The sequence below is a fragment of the Ovis aries genome, chromosome 20 (genome assembly GCF_016772045.2).
Source record: "Ovis aries strain OAR_USU_Benz2616 breed Rambouillet chromosome 20, ARS-UI_Ramb_v3.0, whole genome shotgun sequence".
NCBI classification, from domain to species: Eukaryota; Metazoa; Chordata; class Mammalia; order Artiodactyla; family Bovidae; genus Ovis; species Ovis aries.
The window spans coordinates 31,351,399-31,367,657 of NC_056073.1; the positions used below are offsets into that span (position 1 = coordinate 31,351,399).

The following is a 16,259-nucleotide window of genomic DNA, read 5'->3' on the forward strand; positions in this document are numbered from 1 at the left end:
AATAAGGCCTCAATTTTATTACTACCAAGTCCAACACAAAAGGTTGTACTCAGATTGTTATCAATATATTGCTGATCTTTTTTTTTCAACTAAATTGTTTTACTGCGTAGACTTTTCACTTTTTGGCCATGAAACAAACAAGACTTTGACATGAAATTATTCCATAAATATACTCTCTTAAAACATAAATGCTATAGTTATCATGAAAAAAAAAGTATTTATAAAAATCGTGGAAAAAGAAAAAATAGTCCTCTAATCAAGGAGTGAAATATCAGTTTTATTAAGGTGTCTAGATTGGATTAGACTATTTTGCCTTTACTAACTTCCTTCAAATAATATTTCTATGTGTTTTCTTCTCTAATTTCTGACTTACCGTTATCAGAGATGTCTAGGCTGCTGATGTTGTGGATTTCAGCAATGCAGCCTTCTAGTACCTGCGCACCTCCAGATCTCAGCTAGAGAAACACAAACCAAACAGGGGAAAGTGGTCACCTACTGGAAGGGTGAAACCAAAAAATCAAAAATAGGAGAGATAGCCTTGAATTTAGCACCAAAGAAAAAGAGAAAACTTATCAACTTAAAAAAAAAATCATCAATGCAAAGGGCCAACCACTAGTCACGATGTCCCATTCCACATAAGTCTGAAAATCATTAGAGAAAGAAACAGAAGACAGAGATCACCCTGCATCACCACAGGCAAAACAGTCTCCGTCAACCCACAAGAATTTTCTTCATTTCTGACTTTTGGAAATCTAACGAATATCGTTATACATGAGAAATCACTACTGTTATATCTGATTATCACAGATTTCAGATATAACTCTCCATCATGCAGCAGCAAAACAACTGAAGGAGACCATAAAAACCTAAAAAGTCATTTTCATCTTTTTCCCCAAAATCAAAAGCACATTTTACCAAGGTCAGAATATCTATTTGTTTCCCATTCAGCAACTATCTGAGTTCTTACTACATGTTAAAACATTGTGCAGGGTGCAGTTTTCCACGCTGTGACCCTCTGTTCAGGAAATTTATGATCTAATAAGAGAAACTATCATTTATTGGGAACCTACTATGGGCCAAAGGACATGGTAGTTTCTCTATTCACTTAAGAAAATGAAATTTTAAGATTCTATACCAAATTGATAACACTTTCTACTTGTTCACATTTTGATGTAAAATTTTAAAGAATCCTTATTTCACTATTTTAGATGCAATATGTCTGTGGAACTCTGGACCAAAACCTGCCAATTTCCCTGGCTGCTTATATGATAAGCAGAATTTTGCACAGATCTTTGGGATCACTTTATTCAGTTTTTTTAGCGGGAGTCTTTACATTCAGTCTTTTCTATTTTTTCAGGTGACAGCAGATCACTGTGAGATGCCTGATGTGAGCTCTGAAGGGGAGTGTCACACAGAGGCCAACATCCCTGGAGGCTGGTCTACATCCCCCAAGGAAACCAAGACCAACCAACTCCACAGCTGAAGGGTTGTGAACCCAGTGGGTAGAACTATGGCTATTTTTATTATATTTTTTGCCAAACTATTGGCTTATGATAGAGTGGAAATTAAAAAACAACCACCACCAGGTTCTTCACAAATAGACATAAGAAACACTGCTTCAAGTCGCAGTGAGCATTATATGTAGACCATATCGATATTAAAGCAAGAAACAATTTAGGCAAACACTTCAAAGGAACATAATCTGCTTTTCAGAACATGAAAAATTTATGCTTTTGAGAAGATAAGCATAAGTCTTTACAATTTCATTATTTGCTGTTAATGATTTCTCTGTTGAAAAGTCAAACTTCTACAAGAAAATCTCTACTTCTTATAATATATAGAAAAAATATTCCATTTGTGAAAACAGAAAATAGGATGAGGATGAGAGATTTCAGTGCTCAACTCTGTTTAGTTTACAAATACTCCTCACTGATATTTGTAGCATAAACCCATAATACTAACATTTTTCAGTACTAAAATGTCAACATATCCTAATTTATTGATTCATAAAGTACTTACACAGTGGCCAAGCTAAGGAAAGCCCAAGGAGAAAAAACAACAAAAAAAAATGTTATCAGCAGTAAGCAGAATAAGAACAGAGAAGCAGAAGTCTCTATCAACACACAACAGAAAAAAGCAGAGTGAGAAAAAAACACTGCAACTAAAATATACTCCCAAAACAAAAATCCAAAACTTAAATAAGAAAATAACTGATCTTCAGTTGCCAAGAACATTCGATTGAATTCACAGGTTATTAGATGCCTAAAATTCCCCCAAAGCTCCAAGCTTTCCCAAAACAGTAAAAGCTTTTCCATTACTGTAAATGAAAATCCTTTTAAATGAATTTGCATAATTAGAGGCTATGTCTGCATGTATGCGTGTAAAGCTGGTTTTTAAATTACCCTCATTTGGATCCCACACACTAGCACTGCTTAAAAGAATGCAAGATCAAAGAGGAGTAAATGTAACTGAATCACTCAATACTTTTTAAAATGTTAAAAATAAAATCACATTTCTTTCAAGAGAGAAGTGTGGTCTCAAGGAAGGAGGAATATTTCAGCTGTTACTCATAGTTCTAAGTGAATAGTTCTAATACAAAAACATTCATAATGGGGACAGAAGCAAGGTAAACTAAAATCTAGAGAACTTTTAATAATTCATATTCTTTCCTCAAGAACACTTGCCATTTAAAAAGAGGTGGTGAATATTACAGATTTAAATGTAAAATACCGCCCCCCTGTTATTTGTCACTTTTCTTCTCCAGGGGTTTTATTTTTAATGAAAAAAATAACTTCAATCTTGGGAAATTTCCTCACATAAAACTGGGAATATTGCAGGATTCTCCAAGGACAAAATGTGGTTTGACGTGATCAGTTCAATATATCCTTGCTGGCTGGGTGCAATGCCAAAGGGTAATTTAGAACCTAGGGATATATAAATTACAGTTTCAGAGATATAACCTAAGAGAAATATATAGGGGCTTCCCTGGTAGTTCAATGGATAAAGAATCCGCCTGCAGTGCAGGAGACCTGGGTTCAATCCCAGGGTTGGGAAGAAGGGAACAGCTACCCACTCCAGTATTCTGGCCTGGAGAATTCCCTGGAGAAGTCCATGGGGTCGCAGAATCAGATATGATGGAGTGACTTTCACTTTCAAGAGAGATACGTACAACTGACCGTTGAACAACTTGGGGGATGAGGGGACTTAAGGGAACCAACCCTCCACACAACCAAAAAATCAAGTACAAACTTTACAGATGACCCTCAATATCCAAGGTTCCTTCCCCATGTGCAGATTCAACCAACCATTATGTAGTACTGTAATTGGTATTCAGTGGAAAAAAGTCACGTATAAGTGAACCCAGGCAGTTCAAATTCGTGGTGTTTAAATGTCAGCTGTAATCTTGTGTTTCATTAACTACTGTAAGAAGCAATATAACATGTGACTTGACAAACATGGTCACCAGTACGGTGATTCAAGCTGTAAGACAGTGGAAGAACATGACACTAAGGCAGTATTAATGGGTCCTCATGCCAGTAGCATCATTTTGAAGGAGGAAACAGACAGAACAGGCTCCATCTTGAAAGCAGGACTCCATCTTGGGCGAGACTGTGGACTTTGAGCTATGCCCAGTATCTATGGAAACGACATACCAACTGGAAAACCAGACCCCCCGAATGGAAGAGCCCAAGGGCTCGTACCTAGACTCTCCATCACCTAAAAGAATACCCTAATTATCTGTGTAACCGAATAGAATCATAAATTCTATGATGCTTATTAGGGTATGATCACAGGCCTATTGGTAATTGTCCACTGTTAACTACCTAGGCTTAAGGCATATGAATCACGGGTTAACTTTGACTGTATCTTTCTTTTCCTTTGTTCAGACTAGTTTCAGGGAATTTGGGGAGGTGGGTTTGAGCACGTACACTTAAGAGTATATAAGGTTTTCACAAAAACTGGTTGGGGTCCCTGGCTAAGAGGAGACTCTGCCTTGGGCCCACCGGTATAATAAGCTGCACTCCACTATCTGCATTGTCCTTCTGAGTGAGTTTGTTTCCCGGAACATGTGGTTACAACAATTTTATCACATAATTCATAAATGAATGGCCAAAATGAAAGTAGAATTATCATCAAAATAATAGCCAATTCTACCATCAGTATCTGATTCTTGCCTTAATAAGAAAAAAATATGAAGGAAAAAAGGTTACTAGCCATTTGGTGGATCCATATGAAACTGCCAAGAGTTTGCCATTTTTGACTTACAAAAATGTCAGTTTTATATAGTTCACCAAATACAGCTGTCTTTGAAAGTTATTTCCAATAGGATCACAAAGAAGTTTAAACAACAAGCTGTGTAACAATCTAACACAGTGTTCTTCATTCGTATGGTACCTATCAACTTATTTGAGAAGAAAATGCCTAAGCACATAATATTCTAATAATTACTAGTGTTAACAATAATCAGGAAGGCATAGTTTCATTAGAACTCTGCCATTAGTGAGTTGGATTATTTCAGCTTCTTTAGACCTCAGTTTCCTCATCTGTAAGCATGGGAATCCAATGATCACTTATGTCCTTTCCAGTTTTAATTACAGAATTAAATGAATGATGTTGTATTGGTAGCAATCATGAACTTTAATCAGGATAGCAAATATGAGTCATTGCCAATTCAGTATTTTAACCTAACAGAGCAACCAACATTATACAAGTTGTTTTTTATTTGATAGAATAACCCTTTCCATCCCCATAGTTCTTATTCCTTCCTTCAAAAAAAATTTTATTATTGGCATGCCTTAATAAAGTGCTGGGAAATAATTAATTCATACTATCAGAGATGGTTTCTGTTTTATGGTATGTCTTTAAAACAAAAAAGCACACAGACTTAAACATGAAAGTTTCACAATACCAAGTTAGATTTTTAGGATTTTTTCTTCTTTTCACCCCAACAGACAAAAAGACTAGTAAATCACACACAGTTGGCATTCACCCCAGCTCAAAATTGTTAAAAAAAAAAAAATATATATATATATATATATATATCCTGCACTAACAATTTATATGGCTGATTTCAGACTTGTCAGTTTCTAGAATTTTCAGAGAGGGAAAGCATTAATCTTCAATGTGGAGTTGGCTTGGTGCTCAGCATTTTGTTAGCAGCTAAGGGAAAAACAAAGTAAGATACAAATACTGCCATCTAGAAAGTCACCACCTAGCTGGGAAAGCATACAGGAGCTAGTTTCATAACTGTACAAGGCACTATGTTGCTCAGCGTCCAAATGCATGTCACCATCATTAAGTACTAGCAATTTGGAAAAAAATAAGACCCCAAAGTGCTGAAGCAGTCAAGGAAGAAATTTACAGATAGATAAGCAACAATAGTGAGCAACCTTCATAGGAACTAGATGTTCTAAGGGGCATATTTCAAAGAGCTCTTTAAACCTCCTAACAACCTACTAGGAGAGGCACAAATATTGTCTTCATTTCAGACACAGAAATTGAGAGGTAGTGCTATCAACTAATTCACTCAGGACTGCATAGCTAGTTATGGCCAAACCAGGATTGACTAGTACGCATCTGATGAAGCTACAGAGGAGGCTGGACCTGAACTAGATCCTCAAAGAAAGAGGAGCCTTGGGGAAGAAGAGGGACATGGCAGGAATGTACTGGGAAGAGAGAAGAGTGGGCATAAAAACCCGAGAAGAGGAATGAAGAGCCTTCCATCTCTAGCCCTGAGAAAAGACACCAAGTTCGACATGGTAGGTAAAGTGTGGCTCTGAAGAGGCTGGACAGTCTGTCCTGAGGTATTTTCTTGCTGATTTCCACACAAACTAAAAGTTTCAAGACAGTGCAAAGTTCAGGTACACTCTAAAAATATAAGAAGCTTTTAGCCTCAATTCTCCTCTGTGTGTAGCTGGATAGAAAAAGTGTTGGAATTGTTATAATTTTGATAAGCACCTTAATTTTCCTGTTGTAAAATCAAGATATTAAAAAGCAAAATTAATGACCAAAAACCTTCCCTTTCATATTCTCCAAGTCCAAGTTAGGCTGTACCCATCTGGCCTCCGTGAGGAATGCTTCACGGCCTACTTCTCTTGATGGTAAAGCTAGTTTAATGCTTGTTAACTCAAAGCGTCATCACAAAATACTTAAACAACTGGCAAGAAGGGGAGGGATAAAAGGTCATTAAAAGCACATTTGAGTGCTTTCTGAATAGTGTTCCATAACCATTTGTAGATAAAACTCACAAAACACAGAACATCAGAAACTTGTATAAAGTGTATTTTCCTATTTCGTATATACCCTCTGGAGTCACAGAATTACCCTTTTTCCAAGAAAGAGACAAAGCAATTTACAGACTATTATCTATTCCAGGACATAGTCTAAAGGTGCTCTTACCTCACAGTTGCTGAGATCAAGAGAAACTCCCTTCAAGTTATGATTAGAAGCCAGGCCCAATAACAGCGCTCTGGGAGGAGGAAATACACACACATTAGATAAAAATTCCACACATTGTCCTGTAAGCACACTGAACAAAGCCCAGAGAAAGAAGGACTTTTCTGAATCATAATGGATCAAGCACCAAGCACCATCTCACTTTTCAAAATGCCAACTGCATGTCCACTGACAGCCCTGATAAAAATGACAGTCACACTCTCCCGTCTGACATGGAGCAGGTCCCTTATAAATGCAAAACCCAACAGGGTTGCTATTCATTCCTATGCAAATAAACCAACAGTGCTCCTAATTGCACACTGAAATTAAAATGTGTTCATCACAGATAAATACCCCCCCTCCCGCATCTGCTTGAGAACACCTTTAATTATGTTTAGAATATTCGTAGGCAGTTGTTATTAGAATAGCAAAGTGAAGCTCGGTTTCCCTAAGTGTTATGTTAATGGGGAAGGCAGGCTCTACAGTACTCCGGGATGTGAAATCATACTGGATGAGTTGATGAAAGGACATACAGAGGTGGGATGGGTAAGGGTGTAAAGGCATGGGAAATAAGGTACAAGCCTTGAGTTTGAGAACAGGATCCTATCTATTCTACTAGCTGGTCACAGGATAAACCCCAAAGAAGTTTCTTATTTGCTCATGGAGGAGATTGGACATATCCTGTGGATCTCATAAGTAAAAGGATGAATTGATTCCACTTTCACAAGTCAGTTCAATAAAACCCAACACCACTGAATAGGCTTGACAGAAAAATTTCACACATGCACCCACTTCCATTAATTATTCCAAAAGCAGGAGAGACCCTCAACAAGGCCTGGTGAGGAGCTGAAAAATGAGTATGAGAGGGGTTCTACTCTCAAGCAAAGGAAACAAATGTGTGTGTGAATGACCATAATGCAAGGTGGACAGTCGTAAATGCTAGAGGGCATTTGCCACCTGGGGGTGACTAGAGGGCAGAACCAAGGCAACTGCCACCTGGGGGTGATGACTACCCGGTGTCAGTGTTCCAGTGACTCGAAAACACCCCAGGGGAGGAGGAGGTGAGAAGGTAGGAGATGATTTCATGTGAGAGTATCTGAGATTTTCCCCCTTTAGTGATTCTCTGGCCTCATCCCCTGAGAGAGAAAATTCCCGAGGTGGACAGACCCCAAGAACTTGGCTACTTCCAGCTATGAAAACCACCCCTGTGGGTAAGAAGGCTGAAGGGAGTGTGTGCCTCTTTATTCCTTTAATCCAGTTCACGGGCCCTTCTTCTCAAACACTGTCCTGTGAAAAAGGGCTGGGCACATCTCATGTGTGGGCATGCCTCTCTGTTCAATCAGTTCTTCAAGTGTTTCTCTTTCCCTCAGAAGGAACTTCTCTCCCGTTCTTGGGGGCAGTGTCGAGACACTAGAAACCAAAAGGCCAGTCCTTGGATCTTGACCGTATCACTAAGGTGGCCTGAAGGACATGACTTTCGTTTCTGTGCCTCGAGTTCTCATCAGCAAAAGGGAGAGAGAGGACAGTACCAAAGAGGTCCCTCCATTTCTAAGTTTGAAGTTTCTAGGACTTAGCCACGTATTTTAACACTGCATTATTATAATGTTGAGATGGAGGGAACATTCTCCCTATTTCTGACATGTAGGTTAAGGCCAAGAAAATAAATGGTGTCCTTTAACATACTTAACTATGGAAGGCCACTGATTAAGAGGTAACGACTCAGGAGACAAGTGAAAATAAATAACCCACAGAAACTGTCCCTAGTAAAATGAAGCAAAAGAGAGCAACTACGGCAAAGCATAGCAGGCACTGGGGAAAACTCTTATCACAAGGCGTGTTGTTACTTTTAACCCAGTGTAAACTGCCTTTGTGGTTTGATCCTCTTGATCTTCGGTTATTAGAGCAAAACTGGTTAAGAGAAGAATTGGTATTTCATCTCCACAGCTCTGGATACGTGATACTAGTTATAATTTCGGAGTAGCACATCCCTCCATTTCAATGGCTCTAGTAAGAATACTTGGCCAGGGCTATGGGGTTGACAGAAGGGGGACCACGTGGCAGGGAGGGAGGGTGGTACAGGGAAGAAGGGACAGGGGAGAGGGCGTGAAAGAAGAAGCATAAGCAGGAAATGGGGCCGCGTGCCTCCCTAAGCGATGCTGGAGCAGGGAGCAGGCTTGGGACACCAAGAACCACTCTCTTCCGGAGATTTTAGGAAACACTAAGGGAACAGTGTCATCTTCTTCTTTAAGACCCCTTAAAATACTTTGATGTGGATGGAAAACAACCTCCAAGGAAAAATACAACTGTGAAAAAAGCAATTAATTACTCTCTTTGTATCGCTTTTGACAGATCTGTCAAAGTGGGGAAGATGTGTTAAGTGGGGAAGTTCTATAAAATATGGACATGTCCAAACTTTAAAGTGTCACTCTCAAGAGAGGGGGCCTTACTTTACCTTTCTTATGGCTACGAATTCCCCATCCTGTAAGAAATGAGGGTCTCCCCCCACCACCCCCTACACCCAGCCGGTACACAGGGATGCCATGTGGTTTAAGAAAAGGCCTGAGCCAGTGGTTGCTCAAAGACAGTAACTGCTTTTTTTCACAGTTGTGTTCTTCCTTGGAGTAGTGGACTCTACAGTGTTCCTCCCCAGAGCCCCCTCGACCATTGGTCCTCTATGCGAGCTGCCTCAGCTGCAGAAAAGTGACTCACTCAAGGTCACATCTGCTTGCAAGAGCAGCCTGTATCCAAGGACTGATCAACACAGGGGTATAAAGGCCTAGCCCCCTCACCCAGCTCAGGGTCATTCCAACAACGAAGCTCCCATCAGGCTGGCTGAGGGCTTCACTGTGGCAGCCCCAGTTCAACCTCCCCTCTGTCCCATCCCACCTCCTTCCCGCCCACCCCGCCCCTCACAGGTGGGATTCCAAAATCATTTCGTAATAAAATCCTACAGGTGAATTTTCATCTCTAACTCTGCTTCCCAAAAAACCCAACCTGTGACAGTGAGTTTGACAAAGGACTTGGCTTCTCTGAGCTTCGATTTCCTCAGCTGTAAAATAGGGATCATGACACCTGCCCACGGCTGTCAACACGGCAGGTGACAGTTTGTGGGGATGCACCCAGTTCGGCATCCAGCTCAGGGCAGTGTTTTGCAAGTTTCCTTCCATCCTCATCCTCTCACAGGTAAAGCCAAGCACCTCTTTTCAAATTATAGTTTCACATTAAATGCACATATGAAATTTTGTTTATAGAATCTTCATCCATCAGCCTTTTCCTCATGTTAAAAATTTTACAGGGTAAAACAACCTGAAGAGACCATAGGCATACCTCCTCATAATGCAGTTCACAGATACTGCTTTTTTTTTTTTCTTTTGCAAATTGGAGGTTTGCTGCAATCCTGTGTCAAGCCAATCTACTGGTGCCATTTTTTAAAACAGCATTTGCTTGCTTCTTGCCTCTGTGTCCCATCTCGCAATATTTCAATCCTTCCACCAGCAAAAAGATTACAACTCACTGATGGCTCAGATGATAGCTAGCCTTTTTTAGCAATAAAGTGTTTCTTATTTATGATATGGACGTTTTTTGGACATAATGCTACTGCACACTTAATAAACCACGGTATAGCATGAACATAACTTTTATATGCACCACGAAACTCAAAAACTCATGTGACTCACTTTATTGTGATATTCACCTTATTGCAGGAACCTGGAACCAATCCTGCAGTATCTCTGAGGTCTGCCTGTACTGATTTATTATTAAACATTCACATAAATAATAAGAGGTCACAAGATTTAACACTGATAAATAACTTTTAAATATAAATGTTTATAAGCCTATATCTATAATAAAGTACAAGTAAATTCATGTTCTTGTGGTGAAGATTATTCTATAAAATCAATTGCCCTGATCAATGAAGAACTACTCTATATTCTACAGGACCAAAAACATTGAAAGAATTAGTATACCATGCACCTATCACTAAAACCACTTTGAATATGCTAACTTCATGCTGATATGATATGATAATATCAAATCTGGTTTTGCTTTCTACTCAGTACCCACCGGTACATAGCCCATTGTCAATCAAATGAGTAAGTATGTTTAAGTTATAAGAGATTCCCCTTCAGAATATTGATTCTCATAGCTTTATTCATATCCACACAAATGGCCTAATCATGGTTTTTTAACTATTTGCAGCTGTTATATTTAGAGATCTCTAATATACAGATACCATTTTTTCTGCTTTTTTTTTTTTTAAGGCCAGGGAGAAGGGTAGTGGGAAAGGATAGTTAGGGAATTTGGGATGGACATATACATACTGCCATATTTAAAATGGATAACCAGCAAGGATCTATTGTATAGTACATGGAACACTGCTCAATGTAATGTGGCAGCCTAGATGGGAGGGGAGTTTACGGGAGAATAGAAAAATGTATATGTATGGCTGAGTCCCTTTGCTGTCCGCCTGAAACTACTACCACAACATTGTTAACCAGCTATACCCCAACACAAAAAGTTTAAAAAAATGTTTTTTAATTTTTCAAAAGGCATGCTATAACATCAGAATTTCTTTTTTAGCACTTAGCTATACATCAACTCTTTCTCAAAGCCTCTGTTGTTTTAGTCACACAGCACTTTGCAGAATACTGTAATCAAGAATTTCACAGCTCTCAAAAAGAGAATTTAAAAATTAATTTGAAAACAATTTTCAGTAAAATGAATAGCAGACATTGATTTTAACATTTCACACAAATTACAGGGGAAAACTGAATGCTGATTTACATGTTAGGTGGGGAAAGAAGAAATCTGTGTGCACATTTGAACATAACTGATAATATAGGTATTCGTAACTAAAATTGAAAATATGTTCAAAGAGAAATTAGATTCTACAGCCCTTTTCATTATTTCTGGCAATGGTGAACAGAAATTCAGGGATAACAAATTATTCTTAAAAGTTCAACTTCACTGCTACTCATCCACTGGGGCTATTCATCCATAACATAAGTTGCCTGCCAAGTAAAAATACCCAAACAGATAGATACCCAGGTATCCAGAAAGCAAAGCACCTAAAAATTGGTTCTGTTGCACACACAAGTACATATAGTTTGATTATTATTGTTAGTAGAAATATTTAGAATTCACAAAAGAATCTACCTAAAATGGCCTGAACAGAGGTCAGTATAAAGGCAGTGGTACCCAGAAGCACTTTTATAGATCAGTGACTACAAAGAAGATTTTTTTTTTTCCCTAGAAGATGTAATAATATCAATAGCACACAATGTACTCGAAAAGAATTTGATTTCCTTTGTGACCCAAAGTAAAAGGCATTTTCATCTGCCTTGACTGTCTTGGGATTGTATGTCTTTTTTCCCTTCCCTCAAACACATTCATAATAACAAATTGAACTTTAAAAGCTCTGGAGAAAATGAATTAACCACTCACTTTAAGGGCTCAGGAGACAGTTTCGTGCCTGAAAGGTTGATTTGCATCAGAGCCAGAGAACTACTAAAAAACTGCTTGAAAGATGGCGGTACTTCTTTTCCTTTCCTAAAAAACAAATCATGAGAGTCATACACTTAAACTTTCATCTCCGCACCCCACTTCCATATTGGCAAAATTATTCATTGGTAATTCAGACACTGTGAAATAATCCATGAATCAGTTGTATCCTCAGTAGAAATTTAAAAGTTAAAAAAAAAAAAGTCTGAAAGTAAATTCAGTAAACTTTTTTAAATGATGTAAGAGAGGTTAAGAAATGTCATTAGATTTTAAAACATTTTATTTCTATTCTTCATAGCCAAGGAACTCATTGAGTTCTATTTCTAGATCTCTAGGAAACTCCATATTTGAGTTTTTAGGAAATAAGTCAAAGAAGACACATATTTCTCACCAGTTTAAAGAGCCTTCCCACTGGATGACATCAGATTGTTAAGGATCGCTACCTGTGTTTGGTGATATTTTCAGATGTAGAGGTCTCAGATGCGCCAAGATTGAGACTGGAGGTCAAGTCTGATTGGCAAGAAGCCTGCATGACAAATATCCTACTCGGCTCTTATAGCCACACCACAAATCTAATTATTTCAGGCCAAATATTAGAAAAAAGACAAAACTCCAAAAGGAAATGGTTATAACCTCCAAATATATCCCCTTGCTTGCTATTCTAGTGGGAAGTGGATCAAATCATACAACTAAACAAGAAGACAGAGTCAACACCACAGTATGAGGGTTTGAGAAAAATGAAATTCCAGAGTCAAAATTGGAATATCAATGCTTAGCTTGTTTTGTTACATCCTACAGAACTGTTGAAAGGATTCACTAAGTAAAGCACTTAGCCTGATGCACTGTCAACACTCATTTAATGACAGCTATTCATATTCTGTGAGGGAATCATACTATCTCAGGGAGGAAGCCATCCTAGAAGTCTACCTCAACCATGTCTTATCCAACAACATTTTATGCACAGAGGTCTAGGAAGCCTGTCAATATTTGAGAAAGTTTTAAAACACGACAATTTCGGACTATTTGAGAAGAAAATAGCTATTTTTCTATTCCAAGCAGCAAGAATCTCTATTTGAGAAGATGAAAAATAAATTCAAGAAGAAAGAGAATTCTGGTAGAATACATACCAGACATTTCAAACAACTCTGGTTTCAGATATCAGAAGGATATAAGCTTGAACACTCAGGTTCATTTTCTGATGAGCAAATGTTAATTTTTTATTTGAACATAGTTTTCTTTCTGTTATATCACATTGGTGTTGACTGTTCTAATGTTTCCAAATACTCATTGCCCTTTTCTGAAGGATGATGATCAGTCACCCCACAAATGGCAGGCTTAGCCACACCAGCCCCTCTGGTGAATGGGATGTGAGCAGAAGTGATGTGTACAATTTCCAGAGAGTTGGCTTACCAGCCAATGTGTGTGTTACCATCCTTCTTTCTCCTCTGCTATGTGACTGTCAATGTTCTAGAAAGAGGCTGCTCTGCCTCCCAGCGTGAAGTTGATGTGGCCAGCCCATAACGGACATGTTGCAAGATCACGGTTGCAGAAAGCTATAGAGAGGGTAGTGGGTTGACGGTAATCATGTGTTACTGGAACAACCTGACCTATTCTGACTGTTACACTTCTGAAATTATCTGTGAACCACAGTATGAACAGACTGGCTAACAATCTACAACTCAGTGAAAATGCAGCAATTTTGACATAATTTACTAGGGGCTTCCTATGATTACATCTAGGTAAGGGAGTGGATATTAAACAGTGTAATCACATCCTCTCATTTGGAAGACAAGGCAATTTGTTAGCACAGTTTCGCTCTACAAGCTTAATAGCTCTACTGACAACCAATCATCACCAAATTCACAGTATTATGAACTCAAAAGAGCTGATTAGATGAAGATCCTTATAGTCTATAATATCATTTCTAACCCAATTCCTCAGTCTATCATAGCTCCACTAAAGCATGGTTTCATGAGCTCTCTTCAAATACATGGGTTGATGGGGCAGTCAACCTAATACCCTCTAAGGTCTTTGAAATACAGTACCTAAGAAAACTCTCAACTTCTCCCATTGTTTTATCTCCTACACTTTACAGTTTCTGATCATATCTGGTTGAGGTACTTGCGGCATATTTTTGCTATCATAAAGATTTACATCACTGTTAAAGTAAGGCACCATGAGTACTTTAAAATGTAGAATAACTTATTTATGAGGCTTAATTGTAGAAGAAAGCAGGTTTAATTCTGATTTTTTCCAACAAAGTGACTATTATCCCTTGGAATATATAAAGCTTTAAAAAGGTGAGCCAATAAAAGAGGAGATAATATTAGGCAGTCCTCCGCGTTATTAAGGAGCATATCATGACTTTGACATTGTTTATGACTTGTGGTAACAAATGCTGAGTGCTGAATTGTATTAATACATTAAATGATAGAATACCAAATCTAAAATAACCCATGTACTTTTCATCATTCTTCTGCATTCTCCCATTCTAAGCTGTTGCTTCTGCTGTGTGTGAATATCTGTTACTTCTAATCTACTGTCTGGTTTTGCAAACAATTCTACATCATGAAGGTAGCAGTGAGGGGCTGAGGCTGGCCCTCCACTTCCACAAATCAGAATACAAGAGGTCTGGGCTGACTATCGTCTTTGCCTCCCAGACACAGTTGAGACTTACTTCAGATGCATTATTGAGAAACACCCTCAGATGTTTCTAAAAGGATTTTTAGTGTATTAAGAGAGAATGCCTGTCCCCATATGAGAAATGGCACCTTACTATAGAGTTCATATAGGCAGGCTAGAGTTCTTGATAAGAACCCTGTCATGCAGGGAGAAAAGACATAACAAAAATTTGAGCTTGCAAGGTCTACTATTCATCAATAATGGTTTAGGACCATCTCCTCTTTCACATACAACATGTACCCTTTATTACTGTTTTCATCTTACTACAACGTTCTCTGAGAGAAAGACACTTATAAAAGATGATGGTAATAGCAGCAATGACTTCATACCGGTGAGAAAACACAGTTCTGGAGAGATTGAGCACAGCTAAATATTGAAGGCAGCCACGCAGAAGAGCTCCACAGACCTGGGAAAGAAACAAGGCACTCTTATTTTCAAATATTTCTAAGACTAAGAGAATATCTTATTAGGGAGAAAGCCCATTGTTTCCCATCTAAATAGCTGTTCTGAGACCCCTTGAGCAATATAAAAAAAATATTACCATGTCCAGGGAACATTCAGTATTGGATAAATCCAGATGAGCAATGGCATTTGGCTGGGCCAAAAAACTGTACATGGACTTGAAATAAAAAATAAAAACCAAATATATTAGGATCCAGAAATCACATGCACACAGGCACATGCCCACACACAATACAAGTTAATATTTTAAATAAAGTTGCCCCAAAACCACCCAGGATCATTCTTCACTCTTCCCAGGAGGATCAGCAGAATTTTCTGTCATTCTGTTACCTTCCCTGAGAGCAAAAATCCACAGAATATTTTAAATTATATTTAAGTTTAAAGACAAAAAAAGGCCAAATGGAGTCTTGGCTACCAAACCCCCTTTTTGCTACATATGACTTAGTTTTATTCTGATTAGCTCTATTTTTGTTATATTATTTTGGGACCGTGCTAATTAATTTTAACTGTTGAGAATGAAATACCACCTGAATTGCAGCCACCCTATCAAAATACTGATTTTGAAAGTGTTCAAGGAACCACTACTCTGAATTTGAAACAAAGGGTAGTAGTTTCAGAATATATATTCTCTTTTTGGGTCAACAAAATAATTCTTATATCCTTAGTTACCTCCAAAATCTAACAAGGAAGTACCTGACAACACTATTAGTTGTTTTTTTGGTGGGGGCGGGGTAGTGGGGAGGGGGTGTTAAATGTCATTTATAGCTAAGACACTTCAGTTTCTAGGGGGTCACAATGCATAAATGATCCCTTCATCCCCATACAAGGCTATCAGAACCATACAATTAATAACTCTATTATTCTCTAATTGCCTATGTGAGCAGCAACTGCCAACAGCCACCAATAGCAAACCACATCCAAGCTCCTGCCATGAGGCAAATAGCTAACCTCGGCTTCACTTCAGTGGATTCCTCGAGACACGTGGAAAAACAAACAAGCTTACACTGAGACGTCCTAGTCCTTGGCAAAGATTCATGAGTGTAGCAACTTAGCTGTCGATGCTTGAGAAAATTCCTCTCTACTAAGGAATTCAGAAGAGCAACAGGCTGGACTATAAGTAGTTTAGAACAATCAGACACAGAGAACGTACTGTATTATGAAAATTCTGATTCAGAAAA

At 38.4% G+C, this 16,259-nt stretch overlaps 1 protein-coding gene across 6 annotated transcripts in view; it reads right to left on the reverse strand.

Moving 5' to 3' along the window:
- CARMIL1 (capping protein regulator and myosin 1 linker 1) overlaps positions 1–16,259 on the reverse strand; it is a 306,068-nt gene that overhangs the window by 89,729 nt on the left and 200,080 nt on the right. For all 6 annotated transcript variants that reach the window (XM_060403423.1, XM_004019095.6, XM_027958413.3 and 3 more), the window contains 5 exons: positions 15,161–15,238; positions 14,949–15,025; positions 11,881–11,985; positions 6,400–6,469; positions 374–455 (listed from right to left, as the gene is read on the reverse strand). In XM_060403423.1, coding sequence (XP_060259406.1) covers positions 374–455; positions 6,400–6,469; positions 11,881–11,985; positions 14,949–15,025; positions 15,161–15,238 — 412 coding nt within the window. The remainder of the gene's footprint in view (positions 1–373; positions 456–6,399; positions 6,470–11,880; positions 11,986–14,948; positions 15,026–15,160; positions 15,239–16,259) is intronic.